Source organism: Hemiscyllium ocellatum, chromosome 2, assembly GCF_020745735.1.
Source record: "Hemiscyllium ocellatum isolate sHemOce1 chromosome 2, sHemOce1.pat.X.cur, whole genome shotgun sequence".
NCBI classification, from domain to species: Eukaryota; Metazoa; Chordata; class Chondrichthyes; order Orectolobiformes; family Hemiscylliidae; genus Hemiscyllium; species Hemiscyllium ocellatum.
Genome location: NC_083402.1, coordinates 10,244,490 through 10,269,139, shown reverse-complemented (window position 1 = coordinate 10,269,139; position 24,650 = coordinate 10,244,490). Strand labels below are relative to the sequence as shown.

Genomic DNA, 24,650 nt, shown 5'->3' with positions numbered 1-24,650 from the left:
ATCCTATATCTTGTTTTCTTGGAACCTGTCTCATTCTGGTGGTATTGGTGGTTGATGAAAACACTTCTTTTTTTTTCTTTTGATTCTAACCTTTATAGACAAAGGAACATACAGTTCTAAACTTTAGTTTCTGGTTGAGCTGTAGAGTTTTTGTCAGGAGTTAGCAACCTCTGCTTAAATGAATCTGTTGTAAACATTTCATGAGAATAGCATTCAGCGACTGTTATCTCCTTAACTTTTGATGCTTTGTGTATATTTCTGTTTGTCCTTCTCTGCTTTTATGCCTTCTTAACGTGGAGTGAAATATTGAAGCAACAGCAATAAATACTTTTTTAAACTCTGCATAGACATTGGTGTAGTTATAACAGAATGATAAAAATAAGACCTTCTGAATTATGCAAACCCAGCAGTTAGTGGTTTGAGGAGGGAAATTGTCTCGGCAATGTTTATAGCTGCCTGCAAAGCATCCTACTCGGATGTTATAAAGAAACACATTAAAGAATGCTTTGAGGAAAAGTAAATGGTGTTACAACTAAGATGACTTTTAAAAATTGTATTTGGAACATTTTTAGCAGAACAATTCAAATGTTTGTTTGTCTTCTATTTGGATGGCTGCAATTTTCCTGCACCTATAGTCCTACTTTAGACAAAATTAACAATCTGCCAAGTACTGGTTGTCACTTAGGCTTTCAATTGCCTTTCCAGTGAGAGAGAGAATGTTCAGACATTTCATGTTGTTCTTGTTAAGAGGTAGGTTACAGTCTGAATTTTAATGTGATTTATAGTAAGCTGAATTTAGTGCACTCATCACTGATTTAAAAGTAAGCAATGGAATAGAGCAAAAGACAATAAGGGAAGTGTAGTTTTTTCACCAAAGACATTTACAAATTCTAATTTTATGCTCGATCTGTGGTTTCATGAGCTTGTGTGACTTTACATCCACCTTGTCCAGTAAGTCACATTTCTTGTTCAAATAGAGATGGTGAGCTTTAGTAAATGTGTTGACAATGAAGGCAGTCTTTGGGCCTCACTACCTCCTCGTCTACACAGTTGCTTTGAGCTGTGGTCTATACAGAGCTTGTCAAGAACCAGGAAAACTTACTTGCTATTTCTGCTTTCTTTCTTGCTATTTTTATTTTAATGTAGTCCTGAGTGTTGAGTTTGATTATAGTGTTCCACAGAGATTCACTGGGGCAAAGATAGGCTAGTGTTGCTTGTTTGAAGAAAAGCTTTACAGGTGACCTGATTTTCAAGTTAAGTAAAACTTGAGAGAGTAACCAAAAGTTCTTTCGCTTGAGGAGGAAGAAAAACCAGAATTCATCATTTTTACATAGAGACTAACAACTTGAATTTGGATGTGATGTCTTTATCTTGTGTCTTTAATGGTGAGAATGTAAATAACGTTGGTGTGTTAACTTACACTTTGTATAAGCGTGTAGTCTATGATTATGATAGTTGGGTAGAAAATATAACAACTGAGAGCCAAGCTACATATGTAATGATCAGTGGGCTTTCTGGGGGAAAATAGAGGGAGGGGTATTCCAGATTTTGCTATAGACACACAACCAGTTTAAAAGGAGGACTGGTTCTGAGTAGGGAGCAAATAAGGGATTTACACAATATGACTGAGGTGGTTAAGGGGTGTCCTCAGTCACAAGCAAGGTATGAGGTAATGATGAAAGAGAATAATCCAGTCATTAGGTTTAAAATTGACAAAGTAGAGGTATTGAGTAAGCTGTTTATATTGAATTGTAGCTGATCATTGCCTGGCATTTGTGTGGCTCGAGTGTTATTTGCCGTATTTCAATCCAAGCCATTGCTGCATTGGAATGTGGCCAGCTTCAGTATCTGAATGAGCAATGTTTAGAACCAATAATCGGTGAACATCTCCACTTCTGACCTATGTCCCTTCAATCCTAGAGAGACTCTCTGCTGAGGGACTTCTAAGATTATAATAAGTAAAATGCTTTGGATGCCATCGGGGGAAACCTGCTGGGGAAAGCCCCAGCAGCCAGGTCTCTAGCATGAGCCTGGCTCTGTCGCCCAGAAGGGAAGGGGGAAAATAGGAGAGTGATCGTGTTAGGTTCTTTTCCTGAGGTTTTACTTGTTAGATGCAATTCGTGCACACCAACTTCTACAAACAGTTAAAATTTTATTAAAGTCTGTACAAGCTAGATGACCCCCTTTCGCACATTTCGCAGGTGTGTGAAGTTGGGTCAAAAGAGGCCCCAAGCAAAGGAAACACATCCCTTTTTGTACAGGTCAGTTGATCATGCTCACAGATCCTTTTCCTCTTTCCCCCAATAACCGCATGTCACCCCACCTACAATAGTAGAATGAGGTCATCCTTGGAGATAATGATTCCCCAGGATTAAGACATTTACATTATGCAAAAGATTTCCTGACTGACTTCCCCAAGACAATGTAGGTGTGATATGTGCTAGCTTCGAGGCCGCCCTGCAATGAGTTCTGGCTTGCTACTTCCACAGACTATGTTAGTGTGATAAATTTCAGTATTGGGGGATTATAATGCAAATAAATTTGATTGGCTGGGGGGTGGCTATGGAAGTGTTTGAGTGGAAGGTGCTGAATGAGAATTTAATTTGATAATAGTAGAATACCAGTAAACGGCTGCTCAAATGAAGTGTGGATTACAATGGATAGTTATTGAAATCCTTGCATGCTGTCTGTGAAACAGTATATCGCCTCCACCCACTTCCAGAATGTTCAGCTTCTTGGAGAAAGACGGTACGGTTTAAGCCTTTAACATTGTACTACTCGCTCTCTCTGGAGATGTAATACAGTTTAATCACTTAGCATTACAATAGGACATTCAATGGGGTTAGAGGAACAGACAGGAGATTTCTGTGATTGTACATGAGACTCCCAGATAGTATGTTGCCTCCCAGGTGACAGGGTCAGGGATGTCTTGGATCCAGTTTTCAGGATTCTTAAGGGGGAGGACAAGCAGCCAGAAGTTGTGGTACACATTGGTATCAATGAAACGGGATGAGGACCTGAAAAGTGAACATAGGGAGTTAGGTTGGACGCTAAAGGGGAGGGCGAGCAGAGTAGTAATCTCCGGATTGCTACTCCTGCCACACGCTAGGAATTGAGTATAGCTAAACGCATGGCTGCAGAGTTAGTGTAGGAGTGAGGACTTCAGATATATAGATCATTGGGATACCTTCTGGTGAAAGTGGGACCTATATGAGTAAACTGGAGGGGTACCAATAGCCTGAGCGGGAAGTTTGCTAGAGCTCTTTGGTAAGGTTTAAATTAGCGTGGCGGGGCTGGGAACTGGAGCTATGGATCAGAAGATGGGGTAGCCGGTGAACAGGCAGATATTGCATGCAGAAAGTCTGGGGAGCAATAGACAATTGATAGGGCAAATGTGCAGCCAGTGTGCTGGGTCGAAGTGTCCAATAAAACGCAAGTGTCAGGAGAAAGGGTGACGAGCTTAGAGCGTGGATCATTACTTGGAGGTATGATGTTGTGGCCATTACGGAGACTTGAATATCACTGGCAGGAATGGTTCTTGGATGTTCCAGGGTTTAGTTGTTTCAAAAGGATTAAGAAGGTGGGTTAAAAAAAAAGGTGGGGGAGTAGCATTGCTAATCATGGATAGTATCACAGCTGAAAAAAAAGGAGGTAATTGAGGAGGGCTTGTTCAGTGAGTCAGTATGGATGGAAGTCAGAAACCGGAAAGGAGCAGTCACTTTATTGGGAGTTGTCTATAGACCCCCCCCCCCCCCCCATAGCAACAGAGAGGAGCAGATTGGAAGCCAGATTTTGGAAAGGTGCAGAAGTAACAGGATTGTTGACATTGGGTGACTTCAACCTCCTAATATTGATTGGGACCTCCATAATTTAAATATTTTGGATGGAGCTGTTTTTGTCAGGTGTCAAGGAAGGATTCTTGACTTAATATGTATATAGGCCATTTTGGATTTGGTGCTTGGCAACGAACTAGGCCATGTGTCCGATCTGTGGGTGAGCATTTAGGTGATAGTGTTATGTAGGTGTGTACTATACCTTTTGAGAATTGAAAAGGTAGGAAGGACTGACCAAGCAAAGAGTCTTGAACAAAGTAAAAATGTAACACTTTTTTTGAAACATAGCTCCACATTAGTTGTCATGAAATAAAACAAATTTAAATTCTGCCAATCAATTTAAATTATGCCCTAAGATACCAAAATTCAATCAAATTTGAATTTTGTTTTAATATTAATATTTTGATAATGAAATTATCTGATCTCTTGGTATAAAGATGGACATTTTGAACAGTTTAAAAAAACTGCCAAGGGCATCCACAAATATAGCTTGCTAGCTGAAGAGCTCTCTGAAAGGTGCCTGTCTAAAGAGGTTTGCGCAGCAGAATCTTATCCGACCTGGAGAAAATCTGCAGAGGAAAATCTATAATTATAGTGATTACAACTCCCTGACCTTTACTATCCTCATGGAGAGGGATAGGAGCAGATGGTATGGGAAATTGGGGGAGGGGGAATTACAATGCTATTAGGCAGGAACTGTGGAGCATAAATTGGGAACAGATTCTCAGAAATGCATGACAGAAATGTGGAGCTTGTTTAGGGAGCACTTGCTGTGAGTGAAGCAAGGAAGGGATGGTCGGGTGAAGGAACCTTGTATGATGAGATGTTGAACATTTCTTCAAGAGGAAGAAGGAAGATTGCTCAAGGTTGTGGAAACAAAGGTCAAATAGACCTAGCCAGGAAGGAACTCCAGAATGGACTTAGGGGCATGAAAAAGCTTCGGGGGGTAGGATTAAGGAAAACCCTGAGACGTTCTGTACTTCTGGAGGCACAAGAGGGTGGCGAGAGTGAAGGTATGGCTAATCCGGGACAGTGGAAAGAACTTGTCCCAGAAGGTAGCTGAGTTATTTAATGACTACTTTGCTTCAGTATCCACTAGTAAGAGGGAACTTGTCACTTGTGAGGACAGCATGAAACTGGCTGATATGCTTGAACAGGTTGATGTTAAGTTTCCAGTACATCTTCCTTCTTTGGAAAGCATAAGAATAGATAAATCCCCTGGACCAGATGGGATATACCCAAGGTTACTACGGGAATCTGGGGAACAGATTTCTGTGCCTTTTGAGAATGTTTTTAGGGTATGAGCAGATAGGGAGAGAGTTCAGTTTTATGAAACAAAAAAGTTTAGCTAGCATGACTCTGATCAGATAAGGGCTTGCGGTGAACAATGAGGTGCTGGAGGCAAGGCTAGTGGGATCATGAGGTGAAAGAGCATTCATTATGTAAAGCCCTTTAACAAGATGAAGAAACATTCAGTAAGTAAAGTCAGTTAACAAGATGAAAAATGTTCATTATGTGAAGCCACTTTACAAGGTTAAGGACGTTAATTGTGTAACAGCAGATGCCTTCATCTTTACTATTGACATTCTAATTGATTTGGAGATGCCGGTGTTGGACTGGGGTGTACAAAGTTAAAAATCTCACAACTGAGCTGAAAATGTGTTGCTGGTTAAAGCGCAGCAGGTTAGGCAGCATCCAAGGAACAGGAAATTCGACGTTTCGGGCCAGAGCCCTTCTTCAGGAATGAGGAGAATGTGCCAGGCAGGCTAAGATAAAAGTTAGGGGGGAGGGGTGATAGAGATGTGATAGGTGGAAGGAGGTCAAGGTGAGGGTGATAGGTTGGAGTGGGGTGGGGGCGGAGAGGTCAGGAAGAAGATTGCTGTCTCTGGGGGGTGCAGTGAGAGAGAGAGACTCACTGAAGCTCATCAGGTGATAGTGTAACTATCACCTGATGAAGGAGCGTTGATCCGAAAGCTAGTGTGCTTCCAATTAAACCTGTTGGACTAAAACCTGGTGTTGTGAGATTTTTAACTTTGCGTGACTATTACAATCAGAATATCAATCAATATGTATGTTGTCTTATCTGGATGCTCCACCCTGCAAATGACTACATGAGACCGGGTTTATGGTTATTTGGAAATGTGTAGTTTGATTAGAGATGGTCATCATGCCTTTGAGGGGTGGGTCATGCCTCTTGAACCTTATTGAATTCTTTTGAGGATGTGACAAAATGCTCTGAGGTTTTTAATATATAAGGGTGGGTTAGTAAGTGTGTTGATGACATGAAGGTTGGTGACGTATGGAGAGATATGGAGTGATTACATGAATGGTACTTTCTAGGAACAGTCCCAACTATTTTCTACAAAATCCAAAAAGGTGTTCTGGTTACACTCAATTGCTATGTTTAGTAGGTTAATGTTATTCCTGGTGCAAAGGCTAGGAACTTCAGCTATAGTCGATTACCCTCATGTGCAAAATCTAAAATTAAACATTTTAAATATAATTTGGTGATTAGGCTACAATTACAGGGTCATAGAGATGTACAGCACAAAACCAACCCTTCGATCCAACCCATCCATGCCGACCAGATATCCCAACCCAATCTAGTCCCACCTGCCACCACCCGGCCCATATCCCTCCAAACCCTTCCTATTCATATACCCATCCAGATGCCAAATAAATGTTGCAATTGTATCACCCTCCACCACTACTTCTGTCAGCTCATTCCATACACGTACCACCCTCGAGTTATAAAGTTGCCTCTTAGGTCTCTTTTCTCTTTTTTTCCCCTCTCGCCTTAAACCTGTGCCCTCTAGTTCTGAACTCGTGCACCCCAGGGAAAAAGATTTTATCTATTTATCCTATCCATGCCCCACATGATTTTGTAAACCTCTATAAGGTCACCCCTCAGCCCCTGATGCTCTAGGGGAAACAGCCCCAGCCTGTTCAGCCTCTCCCTATAGCTCAAATCCTCCAACCCTGGCAAAATCCTTAAATCTTTTCTGAACCCTTTCAAGTTTCACATTCTTTTGGATAGGAAAGAGACCAGAATTGCACGCAATATTCCAACAGTGGCCTAACCAATGTTCTGAACAGCCGCAACATGACCTCCCAACTCCTGTACTCAATACTCTGACCAATAAAGGAAAGCATACTGAATGCTGCCTTCGTGATCCTATCTACCTGCGACTCCACATTCAAGGAGCTATGAACCTGCACTCCAAGGTCTTTGTTCAGCAACACTCCATAGGACCTTACCATTAAGTGTTTAAGTCCTGCTAAAATTTGCTTTCCCAAAGTGCAGCATCTCTCCTTTCTTTGCCACTTCTCAGCCCAATGGCCCATCTGACCAAGATCTTGTTGTAATCTGAGGTAACCTTCTTTGCTGTCCACTACACCTCCAATTTTGGTGTCATCTGCAAAATTACTAACTATACCTCTTATGCTCCCATCCAAATCATTTATGTAAATGACAAAAAGTAGTGGACCCAGCATCGATCCTTGTGGCATTCCACTAGTCACAGGCCTCCAATCTGAAAATCAACCCTCCACCACCACCACCCTCTCTCTACCTTTTGAGTATCTTAAAGGCTAATTTACCAAATTTTAAGAGAATCAGTTGAACTAATTATGTTAGCTAGAAGCAACAGTGTTTCATATGCAAATACCGCAACTCGAGACACAAAAGAAAACTGGTTCAAGCCTTGGAGCAAAGTTAGGAATTTGTGGAGGAGCTCACCACGTCTGGCAGCATCTGTGGGAAGAAAGCAGAGTTAACAATTTAAGTCCAATGATTCCTCTTCAGCGCTGTTAGCAGATAGGAAAAAAAGATTTATTCTGGAGGCAGGGGAACAGAGGTGAGTGGATAAATGTGGGCGGCACGGTGGCACAGTGGTTAGCACTGCTGCCTCACAGTGCCTGTAGACCCGGGTTCAATTCCCGACTCAGGCGACTGACTGTGTGGAGTTTGCACGTTCTCCCCGTGTCTGCGTGGGTTTCCTCCGGGTGCTCCGGTTTCCTCCCACAGTCCAAAGATGTGCGGGTCAGGTGAATTGGCCAAGCTAAATTGCCCGTAGTGTTAGGTAAGGGGTAAATGTAGGGTTATGGGTGGGTTGCGCTTCGGCGGGTCGGTGTGGACTTGTTGGGCCGAAGGGCCTGTTTCCACACTGTAAGTCTAATCTAATAAAAAAAAATGGTAGAGCCCAGAGAGAAGTGAAAGAGCTAGGTAAACAATGAGATTGAAGATTGGTGGGAAGCCTTTAAAAACCAGTGAAGGGAAACTTAAAAAGAAAAGTGGTGGAGGTAGAAGATGAAATACAAGTAAACTAGCTAGTAATATAAAAGATTGCAAGAGTGTTTTTAGATATCTGAAAAGTAAGACTAAGGCAAGAGTGAACATTGGGCTGATGGAAAATGAGGTGATCTATTTGGATTTCTAGAAGCCTTTTGGCAAGTTGTTGGACAGGGGTTGCGAAGTAAGATAACCCATGGCGTTAGGGTAAGGTACTGAGTTGGATAAAGGATGGCTGACTGGCAGAAGGCAGAGACTGGGATAAAGGGGTCTTTTTCAGGATGGCAGCCAGTGACTAGTGGAGTTCTGCAGAGGTCTGTTGGGAGCACAGCTGTTCATGTTATAGGTTAATGATCTGGACAATGGAACCAGAGGCATGGTTGCTATTTGTAGATGACAAAGTTGGAGGGGCAGTGTTGAGGAAACAGGGAGACAGCAGAAGGACTTGGACAGGCTAGGAGAGTGAGCAAAGAAGTGACAGATGGGATGCAATTTGGAAAAATGTGAGATTATGCACTTTGGTAGGAAGAATATAGACATAGAGTATTTTCAAAATATAGGCTTTGGCAATCTGAAGCACAAAGGGATTTGGGAGTCTTAGTTCAGGACCAGAGAGTTTGAGCTGGAGTGAGAGCCTGAAGAGGCTGGGGCTGTTTTCCTTGGAGTGTCGGAGGCCAAGGGGTGATCTTGTAGAGGTTTATAAAATCAGAGGGGGCATGGATAACATAAATAGACAAGATATTTTCCCTGGGGTGGGAGAGTTCAGAACTAAAGGACATGGGTTTAGGGTGGGAGGGGAAAGATATAAAAGGAATCTAAGGGGCAACCTTTTCAAGCAGAGGGTGGTGTATATATGGATTGAGCTGCCAGAGGAAGTATAGGAGGCTGGTACAGTTACAACATTCAAAAGGCATCTGGATGGATTTATGAATAGGAAGGGCCAAGTGCTGACAAATGGATCTAGATTAATTTAGAATATCTGGTCAGCATAGATGGTTTGAACCGAAAGGTCTGTTTCAGTGTTGGTCATCTCTATGACCCTATGACACTTGCATTAACGTGCAGATTGAGTTGGCAGTTAGGAACACACGTACAACGTTAGCATTCATTTCAAGAGGCCTAGAAACCAAACAGATATATTGCTGAGGGTGTGTAATGCTCTGGTCAGACTGCATTTGGAATATTGAGCAGTTTGAGGGGGTCCAGAGAAGGTTTACAAAAATGGTAGTGGGGCTGAAGGGCTTGTCATGAGCAATTGAGGACTCTAGGTCTGTATCCTATGGAGTTTAGAAAGCGGGGGGGGATTTGATTGAACCTTACAGAATACAGAGGACTGAGTGGATTTGGAGAAAATGTTTCTACTAATTGGAGAGACTACCATCCAGGGACACTGTCAGAGTGTGGGGATAGCCTTTTTTAGAACTGAGATGAGAGGGAATTTCTTCAGCCAAGGATGATATCTGTGGAGCTCCTTGCTGCAGAGAGCTGTGGAGGCCAAGTCATTGAGTGGGTGTATTTCAGATGGAAATAAGTTAATGAGGAGATCAAGCTTTACAGGGAAAAGGCAAGAGAATGGGATTGAGAAACATCAGGCATGATCTAATCGTGGAGCTGGCTCAATGGTTTGATTGGCCTAATTTTGCTCCTGTCTTGTCGTCTAAAGGCAACAGCCAGGGTATTTTGAGGTTGACGGGCTGTATTGGTTTCTGAATTGAGTGAGGAGTGAAGTTCTTGAATATTTTTAAGACCAGTGAATAGATTGTAGTTGGGTAGGGAATCGATAGAAATGAGTAATTTGAAACACAAACCGCTCACCAATTATCTTATCGAATGGTAGAGCAGACTCTAAGATTAGAATTGCGTGTTTCTGTTTTTACTTTGAATGTTTGTATGTTCATAAATGGATTACTTCCTTGTGTAGTAAAATTGTATGAAATTTGACATTTTTATGCTTATCATTTCAAACTGAAAGCTTTATTAACACATCTCTAATATTCAACTCCCATAGCACCAAACACCTGCTACATAACCTATTTTTTTTCCCTCAATAGTTAATTGCCTTGAATGATGCAAAAGCAAAGAAGAGCAGTTTAACCAGAGAACTGATTCCTGTAAATGTCCAAACAGAACATCTAGTTAATAAGCAACTTCCTGACTTGATTGTGGAGAATGCACAACTGTTGAACATGCCTGTGGTGAAGGGAAATTTTGATCTGCAGATGGCTCGTCAAGACTACTACACCTCCAAGCAGGACCAGGTTGCAAAACAGTTACTCAAACAGAAAACTCGATTTGAATTACTTCATCTAGCATATGAAATAGAATTGTGTAAACACAGAGATGTTCATCGACAACTTGAAAACCTGACTTCCGAGCTTGTACAATGCAAGGGAGATTTCTTGAAACGTTTGGACATGCTGTCTGATAAATCGCTCCAACCAAGCAGTAAACAACGAAGCATAATTGATTCGAGTGATGCCTCTACTATCAGGTAAAAATAAGTTTGAAAAATGTACAATTGACAGGCTATTAATGTATTCAGTGTTCTGCTTAGTGGCTAACCCAGCTGCCATTTTAGATTTGGATTTGTCATGTGTACTCCAGTACATGAACACAGTGAAAACTGTACAAAATTGCCATTATCTAGTGCCATCTTAGTATACACAAGACAGAATTTAAAACAGAAGCAAAAGTAAATGTCCAGATCGCTACCCCGCATGCTTTGCTAAATTCCTACCGTAGCAAGTTATGAAATTTGAATTTAGTAAATTTAATGTGGAAGTCAGCAGGCTGGAATAACTGATCTTGAGATTTACTGATTTAATTTCAAGTAAAGGTTTAACTTCACTACTGTCCTTTAAAGACAAGGCCATGTAACTTCTGCAACCTCAGTCCTGCAGTATACTTGACATAATGCCCCATGACAGCCAGGGCTGTATATTAGATATAGCCCTGCTGGTCTTCAAAGTAGAGTAGGCAATTTGAATGTCCAAACCTGCTCCCCACTGAATATATTTGATCTGATTGTCTCAACTCCATTTTCTGATCATAGGGAAAGGAGTAGGCCATTCAGCCCCTCGCGTGTTCCATTGTTCAATGAAATAGTGAGTAATGTGTCTGTCATAGAGTCGTAGAGATGTACAACACGGAAACAAACCCTTCGGCCCAAGGCATCTGTGCCAACCAGATATCCTAACCTAATTTAGTCCCATTTGCCATCACTTGGTCCATATCCCTCTAAACTCCACTAATTCATATACCTATCCAGATGCTTTTTTAAATGCTGTAATTGTCCCAGGTTCCACCACTGCCTCTGGAGCTCATTCCATTCATGCACCACCCTCTGTGAAAATCTTGCCCCATAAGTCTCTCATGTTTCCCCTCTCACCCTAAACCTATGCTCTTTAGTTCTGGACTCCCTACCCCAGGAAAAAGACCTTGTCCATTTACCCCATTCATGCCCCTTGTGATTTTATAAAACTCGATAAGGTCACCCCGCGGCCTCCGACACTCCAGGGAAAACAGCCCTAGCCTATTCAACTGCTCCCTATAGCTCAAATTTTCCAACCCTGGCAACATCCTTGTAAATCTTTTCTGAACCCTTTCAGGTTTCACAATGTCCTTCTGATAGGAAGGAGACCAGAATTGCAAGCAGTATTCCAAAAGAGGCCTAACCAATGTCCTGTACAGCCTCAGCGTGACCTCCCAACTCCTATACTCTGCTCTGACCAATAAGGAAAAGCATACCAAACATCTCCTTCACTATCCTATCTACCTGCATCTCTCTCCATTTTCAAGGAACTATGAACCTGCGCTCCAAGGTCTTTGTTTCCTTAATAATATTTCTTTGCTAAACTAATCCAAAATAAACAACTGTTTTTGTGGAAGTGTTCCAACATCTACCACCCTTTAGTGTGTAGAAGTGTGTCCTAGTATTGCTCCCAAATGGCCTGTCCTCAAATCTTGGTTGATCCTTAATTTTAAAATTTCCAACGATTGGAAATAATTTATCTACCTTATCTTGAGGACGCTCCTTAACCTTCTAAGCTTTATTTGTATAATTTCTCCTCATAACTAACTTCTGATACCTCAGGGTATCAGGGTTAACTTAGGTTGTACTCTCTCCCTCCCAAGACAAATTTTTAATTCATAAATTGTGGTGCCTAGATCTGTTCACAATCTGCCCACCTCCCAAACTTGCTTGTCCACCAAAAGTCTCAGTCCAGTGAGAATAACTTCAGTGATCCAGCTTCCACGTGTTTTTTGGAAGTAGAGAATTCAATGGATGTAACCCTGAGAAAAATACCTCTACATCTATGTTTTTATTTTTAAAACAGTTCTTGTTCTTGAACTCTCCCTAGTTCTAGTGGCCACTTGAGGAATTATCTCTCTCTGAAGGAACTCAAAGTGGATACAGAATCTTGTGCATTTCAATTAAATCTCCTTTCATTCTTAACTCTAGTGGATATAGGGTCAACCTGTTCAACCTTTCTGTATATTATAAGCCTTTTGTCTCAGGAATAAGTCAAGTGAACCTTCTGTGAGCTGCTGCTAATTGAATTAGATCAGTTTTTCAAACCAGACAAAATCTGAATACAATCTTCCTGATTTGATTCTCTCACATATTCTAAGCTTCAGCCAAATGTAATACTTAATATTAGGTACTCATTTGTTCCTTTCCTCTCCCAAGATACCAATGTTCCATTTGTCTTCCTAATCACTTGTTGAACCTGCATGCCAACATGTTGTGATTCATCTACCAGGATGCTGCAATCTCGCTGCTGCACAGCTCTGCAATATCTCTCATTCATGCAGTTTACTACTTTTGTCCTCATGCCAAAGTGGTCAAGTTTATATTCTCCCATACTACACGCCATCTGCCAAATTTTGTCTATACCTTTAATCTATCCATATCATTTTGCAGATTCTTTACCTTGCTTAATTTTCTACCTATCTTGCTATTGTTCATTCTGTCCCTCCATCCAAATCACCAAGATTATGAATGGTTGTGGTATTCCACTAGTTATAGTTGCCAGCTGAAAAATACTCTATATAATGTGCTTTCTGTTAGCTAACCAATTCTTAAAAAACAAACTGAAGATCGAGTCTGTTAGGAAGGTTTGGAAGTGGGAGGTCCTATGTTCTGTGTGTCAACTGTCTGGAAGAATCTTGACAAACATGGGAGAATGAATCCTCATGAAGGGCCCGAAACGTCGAATTTCCTATTTCTTGGATGCTGCTTAACCTGCTGTGCTTTAACCAGCAACATTTTCAGCTCTGATCTCCAGCATCTGCAGACCTCACTTTTTAATACAGAACGAATCTTGTAGCAATTTGCAAAGTAGATTTTTCAAAGGTTCTCGTTTGTTTAAACACTAGTAAAATGATGAAAATTGCTGTACAATCTGAGTCATCATTCCCTTTTTCAGAGTGACTTTCCTCCTCTACCCAATTTTGACTTGCATTTAACCGTGGGTCCTCCCCGATCAGCCCTGTACTAGCAATCTGTTATACCATTCTGACAGCAGGATGAACAAGGCACCAGCCTTCCTATTCTCTGTTAGTTGTTGGAAACAGTTATCAAGGACAAAATAAACTTTAATTTGGACAAATAGATTTGAATTGAGGAGAGGCAGCAAGGGTCTGCTCAAGTTGTACAGCAAGAAAACAGACCCTTCTGTCCATGCCAACCATAATTCCAAACTAAATAGTCTCACCTGCCTATACTTGGCCCATATCCCCTCCCCAACATTATCCCAGTCCCAGCCTCCAGTTTAGCACTGCCCTCTTGACCTGTCCATCACCTTTCCCATCTATCTGCTCCACCCTATCCGACCTATCACCTTCTCCCCCACCTTCATGTACCTATTGTATTTCTCTCTGCCCCCCCACCCCACGCGGATCCACAAGCCTCCTTCCTGGTGAAGGGCTTTTGCTCAAAACGTCAATTTTCCTGCTTCTCGGATGCTGTCTGACCAGCTGTGCTTCTCCATCCCACACTCTTGACATTGGCCCTTATCCCTCGCATTTCTTATTCATGTACTTAACAATGTTTAAAAGACATTTGGATAACTGTACCAATTTCCTCTGGATACGCACATCTGTTTTTTTTTGGAAAAAGGAAAAATTGCCTCTTTGTCCTTTTTAAATTTTTCTCCTCTTGCCTTTTTAAAAAAAAATGCCATCTAGTCTTGCAATCCCTTTATCCTAGAGCAGATATGTCTGCAGTTCACTTATCAAGACCCTCATGACTGTGTAAACCTCGAAGGTCACCCTCAATCTTGTATACTTCAGTGGAAAAAATATCCCAGACCCCCTCAAATTCAAACACTCCATTCCTGGCAACATTCTGGTAAATCTTTTTCTGAACATTCTCCAGCTGAATAATATCCTCCTGTATAACAAGGTGACCAGATTTGAACGCCGTACTCCCAGAAGAGGCCTCAATGTGCTGTACAATCTCAACATGATATCCCAACTCCTATACTCCAGGTTGTAGCAATGAAGGCAAGTGTGCCTTCACTATCCTGTCTAATGTGACGCAAACGTCAAAGAATTATATAGCATGTGATGAAGGGGAAAAGGTCTGCCTCTGACAATTAAACTGAAACACAAGTCCTAACCAATTAGACTATTCTATGGTAACTTCAAATAATTAAATCTGAAATCTGTTAATGGTTAAATGAAAGGAATCCCTGATACTTAACTTGTTACTTTTTTTTAAAAGTAAAGCAATTATTTAAGCCCTAACAGTGAACAAATTAAGAGAATTACTAACAACCCGAACATTTCCACCGCCAAGCCGGCTGAACTAAATTCTACTGGTCTCTTGTTTCAATAAACAAATTCTGCTTATATAAATCCAAATTATAAGAAAACAACAAATGAAACTGTAGTGTCTTAAAGTTCACAGAGAATGTGCCTTTGGGATGCTTTGCCTTCTCCTGACTCTCCAGTCTTTCTTCTGCTGATCCTTCTTTATAATCTGGTTTGAGGTAGTCGACTATATAATATGAATTTTGGTGCCATCTGTAAAGTTAATAACCATGTCTCCTAACTTCTCATCCAAGTCATTTATATAAGTGATGGACAAAAGTGAACCCAGCACTGACAGTGTGGAACATTGCTGATAACATGCCTCCGGTCTGAAAAACAGCCCTCCACCACCACTGTCTCCCACTGTTAAGCCTTTTTTTTGTGTATCGAATTGGCAAGTTCACCCTGAATCCCATGTGATTTAACTTTACTATTGTCTACCATACTGAACCTTGTTAAAGGTAAATTGTTAAACCAACTTGATCGAATTCTTAGGGGATGTGTGAACATTAGGAAGGAATTTAATAAATTGCCATGCAGGAGGCATACTAACATTGAAATGTATTGAATTTAGGCACAACTGATGGGCAAAAGGAATTGGCTCAGTTACAGGAAGAAAAAGGGTGGAAGATGAATGTTTTTCAGACTAGCTATTTTATAGTCAATTTTTTCCCTAGGTACTAATTTTGGTTCCATTGCTCTTAACTTTCCTGCTTCCTACACAAAAATATTTTTCATATGGCACAGAACTTGCCATGGCAGTAGATTATGAAGATAGCTAATAGGCTTCAGGTGGGGAAATGGTCAAAAGCATGGCAGATGGAGGTCATTGTGAAGAAGTGCAAAATCATGCATTTTAGCACTGTGAAAAGGCAGGATCTTTTAAATTGTACAACTCTGAAAAACACTAATGAGCAGTTAAACTTGGTACATGGATATCCTTTTTAAAAGTAGCAGGGCAACTTGGTAAGGTGGTTTCAAAAGAGTATATGGACTACCTGCGTTTGTAAATGGAAGCAAAGAATATAAAGACAAAAATCACATGAGCAGAGACAAAAATGATAGCTAATGTGTTGTGGCTGTTTCTGCGTATCGTCTTTCAGGAAAGAGGTGCTAATCTTTGAAAGGGTATAGATGAGATTTGCCTGGATGCTTCCACATGGGGTTGCAAAATGAGGCCTGTTCTATAAACAAGGAATGTTAACTGTTGCCAAGAAATTGTCAAAATGCTGAAGTCTTGATAGAGATGAAGTCCTAGATTCAAGTCATTGTAAAAGAGTGGAGTGAGGGGGTTGAGAAGTCGTCTTACTGCTTTTCAGGGTCTGGGCCTCCTTAGTTAAAGTGGTAAAGTTGATTCCTGAACTTCAAAAGCACTTTGGCAGGTACTTGCAGCTTTGGAACTTACAAAAATCTGGTGTATCTAAGTTTGTATGGGACGAAGCAGGGCTACTCTTTCAAAAAGTCTGAACAACTGATTGGCTGAATTGAATATCTGCAGTAAGTCTTTGATTCTAACAAAACATTCTTAAGCTCACTTGGAATCTGTGGGCAATATTATTTTCTTTTTTTAAAAAAAAATAATCATGGGTAAGCTATTTACTTGTTCCATTATTTATTTAAGTCATGGCTAACTGTGCCATGTCTCCTTTCAGGCAGCCTGACTTTATATCCTAGTTCCAAGCTCTGTATTTGAGGTTTTCATCTGATAACCTCAGGATATCTTGAGCATTAAATCTCTTTAACTTAGTTGTGTGCTCAGATCTGTTATCTGTCCTTTCCAGCTTTCCAGTCCAGTGCTTAATGTCTCTTTAATAGAATCATCAGAATGATGCATATACCACATTAGGCTTTTTAAAATTCATTTGTGGGACATGGGCGTTGCTGGCTGACCAGCATTGATAGCCCCATCTCTCTCTCTGCCCTTTTGAAGGTGGTGGTGAGCTGCCTCCTTGAATCACTGTTGTCCACTTGCTGTGAGTTGACCCAGAATGCTGGTAGGGAGGGAATTCCAGGGTTTTGACCCAACGACTGAAGGAGAGATGATATATTTCCAAGTGAGGATGATGAGTGGCTCGGAGAGGAACTTGCAGTGGTGACATTTCCCATATATTTGCTGCCCTTGTCCTTCCGGATGGAAGTGGTCGTGGGTTTCGAAGGGGCTGTCGAAGGATCTTAGAATTTCTGCAGTGCATCTTTTAGATAATACACTGCTGCTACTGAGTGCTGATTGGTAGAGGGATTGAATGGCACCACATCTCCAAATAATCAAGTGGGATGCTTTGTCCTGGGTGGTGTCAAGCTGCTTATGGTGTTGGAGCTGCACTCATCAAGTAGGTGGGGAGTATTCCATCACATGCCTGACTTGTGCCATGTAAGTGGTGGGTAGACTTTTGGGGTGAGTAACCTGCGGTAGTATCCCTAGTCTCGACCTGCTTTTGTAGCCACTGTGTTTACGTGGTTAGTCCAGTTGAGTTTCTAATCAATCCCACTTTTGCCCATTTAACATGAGCAAAATCAACTGCCATTTGTCTAGCTTGATCCAATGCAACCTCGCTTGTTTGAGCAGCCTGTTCTCAACTATCGGTAATTTCTTAAGTTGACTTCCACAATATTTGAGATCTTGAGTATTGCTGAGAAAAAATGTATTTTGTTAAAAGTTTTTGTCTTCTGGTCGACAACGTTTTGTAAAAATACCAATTTGAGGGGAAAACAATGCTGTACAAAAATCCAATAAACTGCGGATGTTGAAAATCAAACAAAATCAGAAATTGCTGGAAAAATTCAAGTCTGGCAGCATCTCTGGGGAGGAAGCAGTGTTAATGTTTTGCATATAGTTACCCTTAATCAGAAATGGTTCTGAGAAATGAATCAGTAAATGGCCACCATCAGTTTTGTTGAGTTGAAACCGGTATAGTGTGTGTGCTCTTTCTGTCCGCAAAGTATTAGTATTTTCTGTCCATATTAGTATTTGTACCTTTCTGTAATTGCAAGTGTGCCACACTGAGAGCCTGGCAATCCTACCTTGTTTGTCAGTGTTATTCTTTACACACTGAATATTGTTCAGCAAATGTTGTCCAATTGCAGAATGACTTCTAACATTGAATATTGTTGTGGATTTTGCAAGTGCAGGCTGCTTGGGAACCATCAGGACCGACCTTGTTTGGAACAGATTGTGGTTTGATTTGTATGGGACATATGGTCTATATACCTGGCATCATTACTATGCAGGAACAGCATGAATGGTGTTTGCCTCTAACAGGAACCTGTTATCAAGCTAGAAAGCTATTCTGCCTATCTCTCAAATTAATAATGGACTACATGAATTTGATGCTGATATAATATTAAATAAATAAATCATGTCACAAAGACGGGAGGATCCAAATGTCCGACTCTTAACTCCTCTGTTCACAACAAATCCAACTAGGAAATACTTGGAAAACAGTCCCCACATCTCTAATGTTCATGGAGAGAGTAAAATGTTATGTAACACTTCATATTAATCACCTGCCAACAAAATATCAGACATTGCCTGGCTTTTCAAGTCTTTTTAGCCCTGTATAATTGCTTTTTAACACTATAGACCTACTGGTTAGTAAAATATCTGTTCTGAGGTATTACATGCTGCTGGTGCATTTTCAGCGAAGTCCCCAAACTGTCAAGTTAGTTCCTGTGTAGCATGTCTTTCTGGGAGCACGTGGTTTCCAAAGACCGTAAAATACACTTTTAAATCTGGTAAGGGCTGGTGATATTTCTGCTATTGGGAAACTGCTTTAAAATTTCATATTGACAGTTTCCTATGGGTATAAGCATTCTTCATTGTACATGCAATCATTCAAGCTGCTTCAGACCATACTATGCCATACCAAATTAGGAAACGGATATTGCTAAGTGTGAAAGGTGTTTGTGATCTGATTATTTCAATGTTTTCAAAAACCTTAGGTAGGGAACATTCTTGGAAGCTGACCATTTCCACAATCTGCAGTCCCTTTCTGCAAACATTGGCAAACCCTTGTGCCTTGCTATTCTGTATACTTCAGGAACAGTCTTCCCAGACCTCAGGGCTCCATTCCACTGCCACGTTCCTAGCATCGAGTGTGTTTCCAGATCAAGCAGTCAGTCTTCTGACACCTCCCATTTCTCTTGTCTAGGTTGACAAGCAATGAAAACATTTTCTTGTTTGAACATTTTTTTTGTGCTGAACTAAAAGAATTGGAAATCTGAAACAAAATCAAGTTGCTGGACAATCTCAGCAGATCCTATGGAGAGAAAGCAGTTAATATTTTGAGCCCAATGGGTTGCCTTCAGAACAGTTTGTAATCTGTTAACTGACCACTACAAACCAGTGTCAAAAGATTGCGGACTGCCAGACCTGCTGAAGTTTTGAGCTAACATTACTTCTGGGGACCAAGACTTTTTTTCAACTATGCTAACAAAATGCCCACCTACCATTAATATCTATAAGGCTCTGCATGTTCTATGCAGTGCTTTTAGATATAAAAGATAACATCGAATACCTGTGACATTTAGAATGCAAAACTTAATTTTCATTGAAATAAGGGCATTAAAATACTTCTGATGTTCTTGGCACTAATTTGAAACTTCAGTTAAACTCATTTCAAGTGTCATTCATGACAGTTATATTACAGAGATTATATTACATGGTAGAAAACACTGTCTTCCTTTTTATTCTAGAGATGTGGGCCTCACGAGCATTTGTTGCCCATCCGTATTTGTCCACAAACTGACTTGTTTGACTGTTTCCTAATGCAATCAGGATTCAACCACATTGTTTACTGTGAGCAAATCCATGGAAATACTGGAAAACAACTTGACAACATAGCTCATCTGGTTTTCTATAAACTTTTATTTTTAAACCAAAACTTAATTAGTGGGTTAGCATAAACTTTTCCATTTTAGTTGCTGAAATTAATGTGCAGAGACCGCCTTTGGAACCTCGTACCTTCAAAAGTTGGATTAGCTGTTACAAAATAGCTTGCCCGTTTACTTACATATATTGGGTAATGTCTAATAAGTAACAAAAGAATAAATGGCAGGTGGAATCTGTTTTTGTAGAATGTGTTTAGGGAGGAATGATGTTTACACCAGGATAAATCTGTTTTTCCATGGATTGTAAGGTGGACTAGGTTTTAACACTTCCTTTGTTAGGCAACATCTTCAGTAGAGTAGTTACCTCTCAGAACTGTACTGAAGTGCCATGTGTTGATGTATTATTTTCTCTCTCAGACCAGTTTCTGTACTTAATTGCTAATGATTACAAATAAATAGATTTGTAGCTTGAAGACAGTAGTGAAGGTGTTTAGTACACTTACCTTATTGTTCAGTGATTGTGTATACAAATAGGAGGTCATGTTATGGCTGTAGAGGACGTTGGTTAGGCCACTTTTAGAACTGTATTTAGGTCTGGTCTTCACTGCTGTAGAAAGGATGTTGTGAAACTTGAAAGGGTTCAGAAAAGATTACCAAGGATTTTCCAGGATTGGAGGGTTGGAGCTATTCAGAGGCTGAATAGGCCTGTTTTCCCTGGAGAGTCAGAAGTTGACCCTTTTTATAGAGGTTTATTAAAATCATGAGGGGCATGGATAGCTTGAATAGTTGAGGTTCTTTCCCCAGGATAGTGGAGTCCAAAATTACAGGACATAGGTTTAAGGTGAGAGGGGAATAGTTTAAAAGGGACTTCAAGGGAAACTTTTCATGCAGAGGATGGTGTGTGTATGGAATGAACTGCCAGAGGAAGTGGCGAAAGCTGTTACAAGTACAAATTTAAAAGGCATCTGGATAGATATATGAATAGGAAGGGTTTAGAGGGATATGGGCTAAATACTGGCAAACAGGACCAGATTAATTTAGTTTAGAATATCTGGTCGTCATGGATGAGTTGGATCAAAGGGTCTGTTTCTGTGCTGTACATCTCTAATGACTCTACCGGTAAAAGGTTGTGAACAATTGACATAAATCCTACTCACTAAAACCCAAATGTCACCCTTGTTTTTTTTAAAAAAAGCCCCTTGCATATACGTGGACCCAGGAGCAGACCTGCAAAGAAACGTTGTTATTGGTTGAGTCAAATCTCTGAAGACAGTTCAATGGTCTCTGTCCAAGGGGTTTGCTGAGAAAATCCTTTGCCTTTCTGGCTCTTGCTCCTTGTCAATCTCTCCTCCAAGTACTAGTTTATAGGAGACACAACAGTAGCTTCACAGTTCTTAAAGACTCTAATTAATGTTAAAAGTTACAAGTTGTAGAAAATGGTGAGGAAAGATAAATAGGTGTTCTTCAGGAATTAGTTTCTTAAAATTTAAATTGCAGAATAAGGACACCAACCTTTATATCTAGATTTAAAAATCTCTCAACGCCAGGTTATAGTTCAACAGGGTTTAATAGGAAGTACACTAGCTTTTGGAGCGCCGCTCCATCAGGTGGTTGTGTGCTAGATGTCTTTTGGGCTTCTTGATATTTTGCTTATATTAACAACAAGCTGTTTGGCTACCCGAGAACCAATTGTGCAGTTGTTGGCAGGCTGAAGGCGGTTGTCAACTACTTACTGTTAACCAAATCTCATTTTATTCACACTCCTTGATTCCATTTTTTTGCAACTAAACATCCCCACCATCTTTGCCACTCCCACTGGTTGAACAAATGACAATGTAACTAACAAGTAACAAAATGTGCTGATCGCTTGCTTTTAAAAATGCAGTAATCCCTTGGTTTTTAAGCAGTCCTAATCCATTTCAGTCCACAATCAAAAAGGCAAAATTATTTACAAATTTTCATTTATTCTGGTTGGTGGCAGCAGGTGTGGATTTGACGTTGGAGGAGGAATGTCAACATTTAACTTTAAGAATTCAGATAATACGAAAAATCTGCTTGCTGCAGAAATAATCTGTGGGTTTATTTTCTTGCTCTGATCTACATATTACCTCAAACTTTTAACCTTTTCAGACTCTGTCAGATGTTTGATGTAAACAACAAACAGCAACTATTCAGAACTTACAGTGGTCTAGAACAGGAAGCCAAAAATCTACAGCAAGAAGTTATTTCATTAAAGGACCAATTGGGAACAACACAGCGTGAGCACTCTTACCTTTGGTCTGCATTGGAGTCTGATATTGAGAGACTCCGGAGTGTTATGTATTCTGGTTCCATGCAACTTCTGCTTCATTGTGAGGTAATTTTCCATGTAATCTATTTGATTATAAATACCTGCTTGTCTGTGTACCGTTTTGATCAGTATAGGACAAGTGGGTGAATTGGTCAAGTGTTGAAAAATGGTGGGGACAGTTATTTGATACTTCCAATCAAAAGCGATTGTGAAGAATTCTCTAGATTTGAGTGAAAGTGCTTCAGAAAATTTGGATGAATTACGGGAATACATAAATTATTCTACAGACAGATCACAATAGTCTGTACCCTGTAGAGTTTCTACAGAGGGAGAAAGTGAGGATTGCAGATGCTGGAGATCAGAGTAGAGTGTGTGGTGCTAGAAAAGCATAGCAGGTCAGAACATAGAACATAGAAGGATACAGCGCAGTACAGGCCCTTCGGCCCTCGATGTTGCGCCGACTGAATCCTACCTAACCTATACTAGCCCAATAACTTCCAAATGCCTATCCAATGCCCGCTTAAATGACCATAAAGAAGGAGAGTTCACCACTGATACGGGCAGGGCATTCCATGAACTCACAACCCGCTGTGTGAAGAATCTACCCCTAACATCTGTCCTATACCTACCACCCCTTAATTTAAAGCTATGTCCCCTAGTAACACCTGACTCCATTAGCGGTAAAAGGTTCTTAGTATCTACCCTATCTAAACCCCTAATCATCTTATACACTTCTATCAGATCTCCCCTAAACCTTCTCTTCTCCAATGAGAACAGCCCCAAGTGCCTCAGCCTTTCCTCATAAGATTTTCCTACCATTCCAGGCAACATCCTGGTAAACCTCCTCTGCACTCGTTCTAAAGCTTCCACATCCTTCCTATAGTATGGCGACCAAAACTGCACACAATACTCCAGATGAGGCCTCACCAGAGTCTTATACAACTGCAACATGACCTCAGGACTCCGGAACTCAATTCCTCTGCCAATAAAGCCCAGTACACCATATGCCTTCCTCACAGCACTATTTACCTGGGTGGCAACTTTCAGAGATCTGTGTACATGGACACCAAGATCCCTCTGCTCATCCACACTACCAAGTAGCCTACCATTAGCCCAGTAATCCATCATCTTGTTATTCCTACCAAAGTGAACGACTTCGCACTTAGCTACATTGAATTCCATTTGCCACATTTCCGCCCAGCTCTGCAACTTATCTATATCCCGCTGTAACCTACCACTTCCTTCCCCACTATCCACAACTCCACCGACTTTTGTGTCATCTGCAAACTTGCTTACCCAGCTTTCAAGTCCTTCCTCTAGATCATTTATAAAGATAACAAAAAGCAATGGTCCCAAAACAGATCCTTGTGGTACACCGCTAGTAACTGCGCTCCAAGATGAACATAATCCATCAACTACTACCCTCTGTCTCCTTCCAGCCAGCCAATTCCTAATCCAAACCTCTAATGTATCCTCAATGCCATACCTCCGTAGTTTTAGCATTAGCCTACCATGGGGAACCTTATCGAACGCCTTACTAAAATCCATATACACAACAACATCTACTGCTTTACCCTCGTCCACTTCCTTAGTCACCTTCTCAAAGAACTCAATAAAGTTTGTGAGGCACGACCTGCCCTTCACAAAACCATGCTGGCTATCCCTGATCACGTTATTCCTACCCAGATGTTCATAAATCTTATCCCTTACCATTCTCTCTAAGACTTTGCCCACCACTGAAGTCAGACTCACTGGCCTATAGTTACTAGGGCTATCCCTACTCCCTTTCTTGAACAATGGGACCAGATTCGCTATCCTCCAGTCCTCTGGTACTATTCCCGTTGACAATGACGACATAAAAATCCAGGCCAATGGCTCTGCTATCTCCTCCCTAGCTTCCCATAGGATCCTGGGGTAAATGCCATCAGGCCCAGGAGACTTATCTATATTCATCCTTTCCAATATTCCCAAAACCTCTTCCCTGCATATTTCCAGGGCATCCATTCTAATTATTTGTGATTCCATATTCACATCAGCAACAGTGTCCTGTTCCTGAGTGAATACTGATGAAAAGTACTGATTTAATGTCTCTCCAATCTCCTCCGCCTCCACACACAACTTCCCACTACTATCCTTGACTGGACCGATACCTACCCTAGTCATCCTTTTATTCTTGACATACCTATAGAAAGCCTTTGGGTTTTCCCTAATCCTACCAGCTAAAGACTTTTCATGTCCCCTTCTCGCTTCTCTTAGCTCCCTCTTTAGCTCCTTCCTGGCTACCTTATAACTCTCAATCGCCCCTACTGAACCTTCACGCCTCATCTTTACATATGCCGCCTTCTTCCCTTTCACAAGGGACTCCAATTCCTTACTAAACCACGGCTGCCTCACAAGGCCCTTTACACTATGCCTGACTGGTACATACCTATCGAGGACACGCAGTAGCTGCTCCTTGAACAATCCCCACATCTCATTAGTGTTCTTCTCTTGAAGCCTGTTTTTCCAATCCACACATCCTAAGTCATGCCTCACTGCATCATAATTTCCCTGCCCCCAGCTATAACTCTTGCCCTGCGGCGCACGATTATCC

The 24,650-nt window shown here is 41.0% G+C and overlaps 1 protein-coding gene across 1 annotated transcript in view; it reads left to right on the top strand.

The window, feature by feature from the left end:
• haus3 (HAUS augmin-like complex, subunit 3) overlaps positions 1–24,650 on the top strand; it is a 35,877-nt gene that overhangs the window by 8,722 nt on the left and 2,505 nt on the right. The window contains exons 3-4 of the mRNA XM_060842721.1: positions 10,176–10,615; positions 21,898–22,123. Of these exons, the coding sequence (XP_060698704.1) occupies positions 10,176–10,615; positions 21,898–22,123 (666 nt within the window). The remainder of the gene's footprint in view (positions 1–10,175; positions 10,616–21,897; positions 22,124–24,650) is intronic.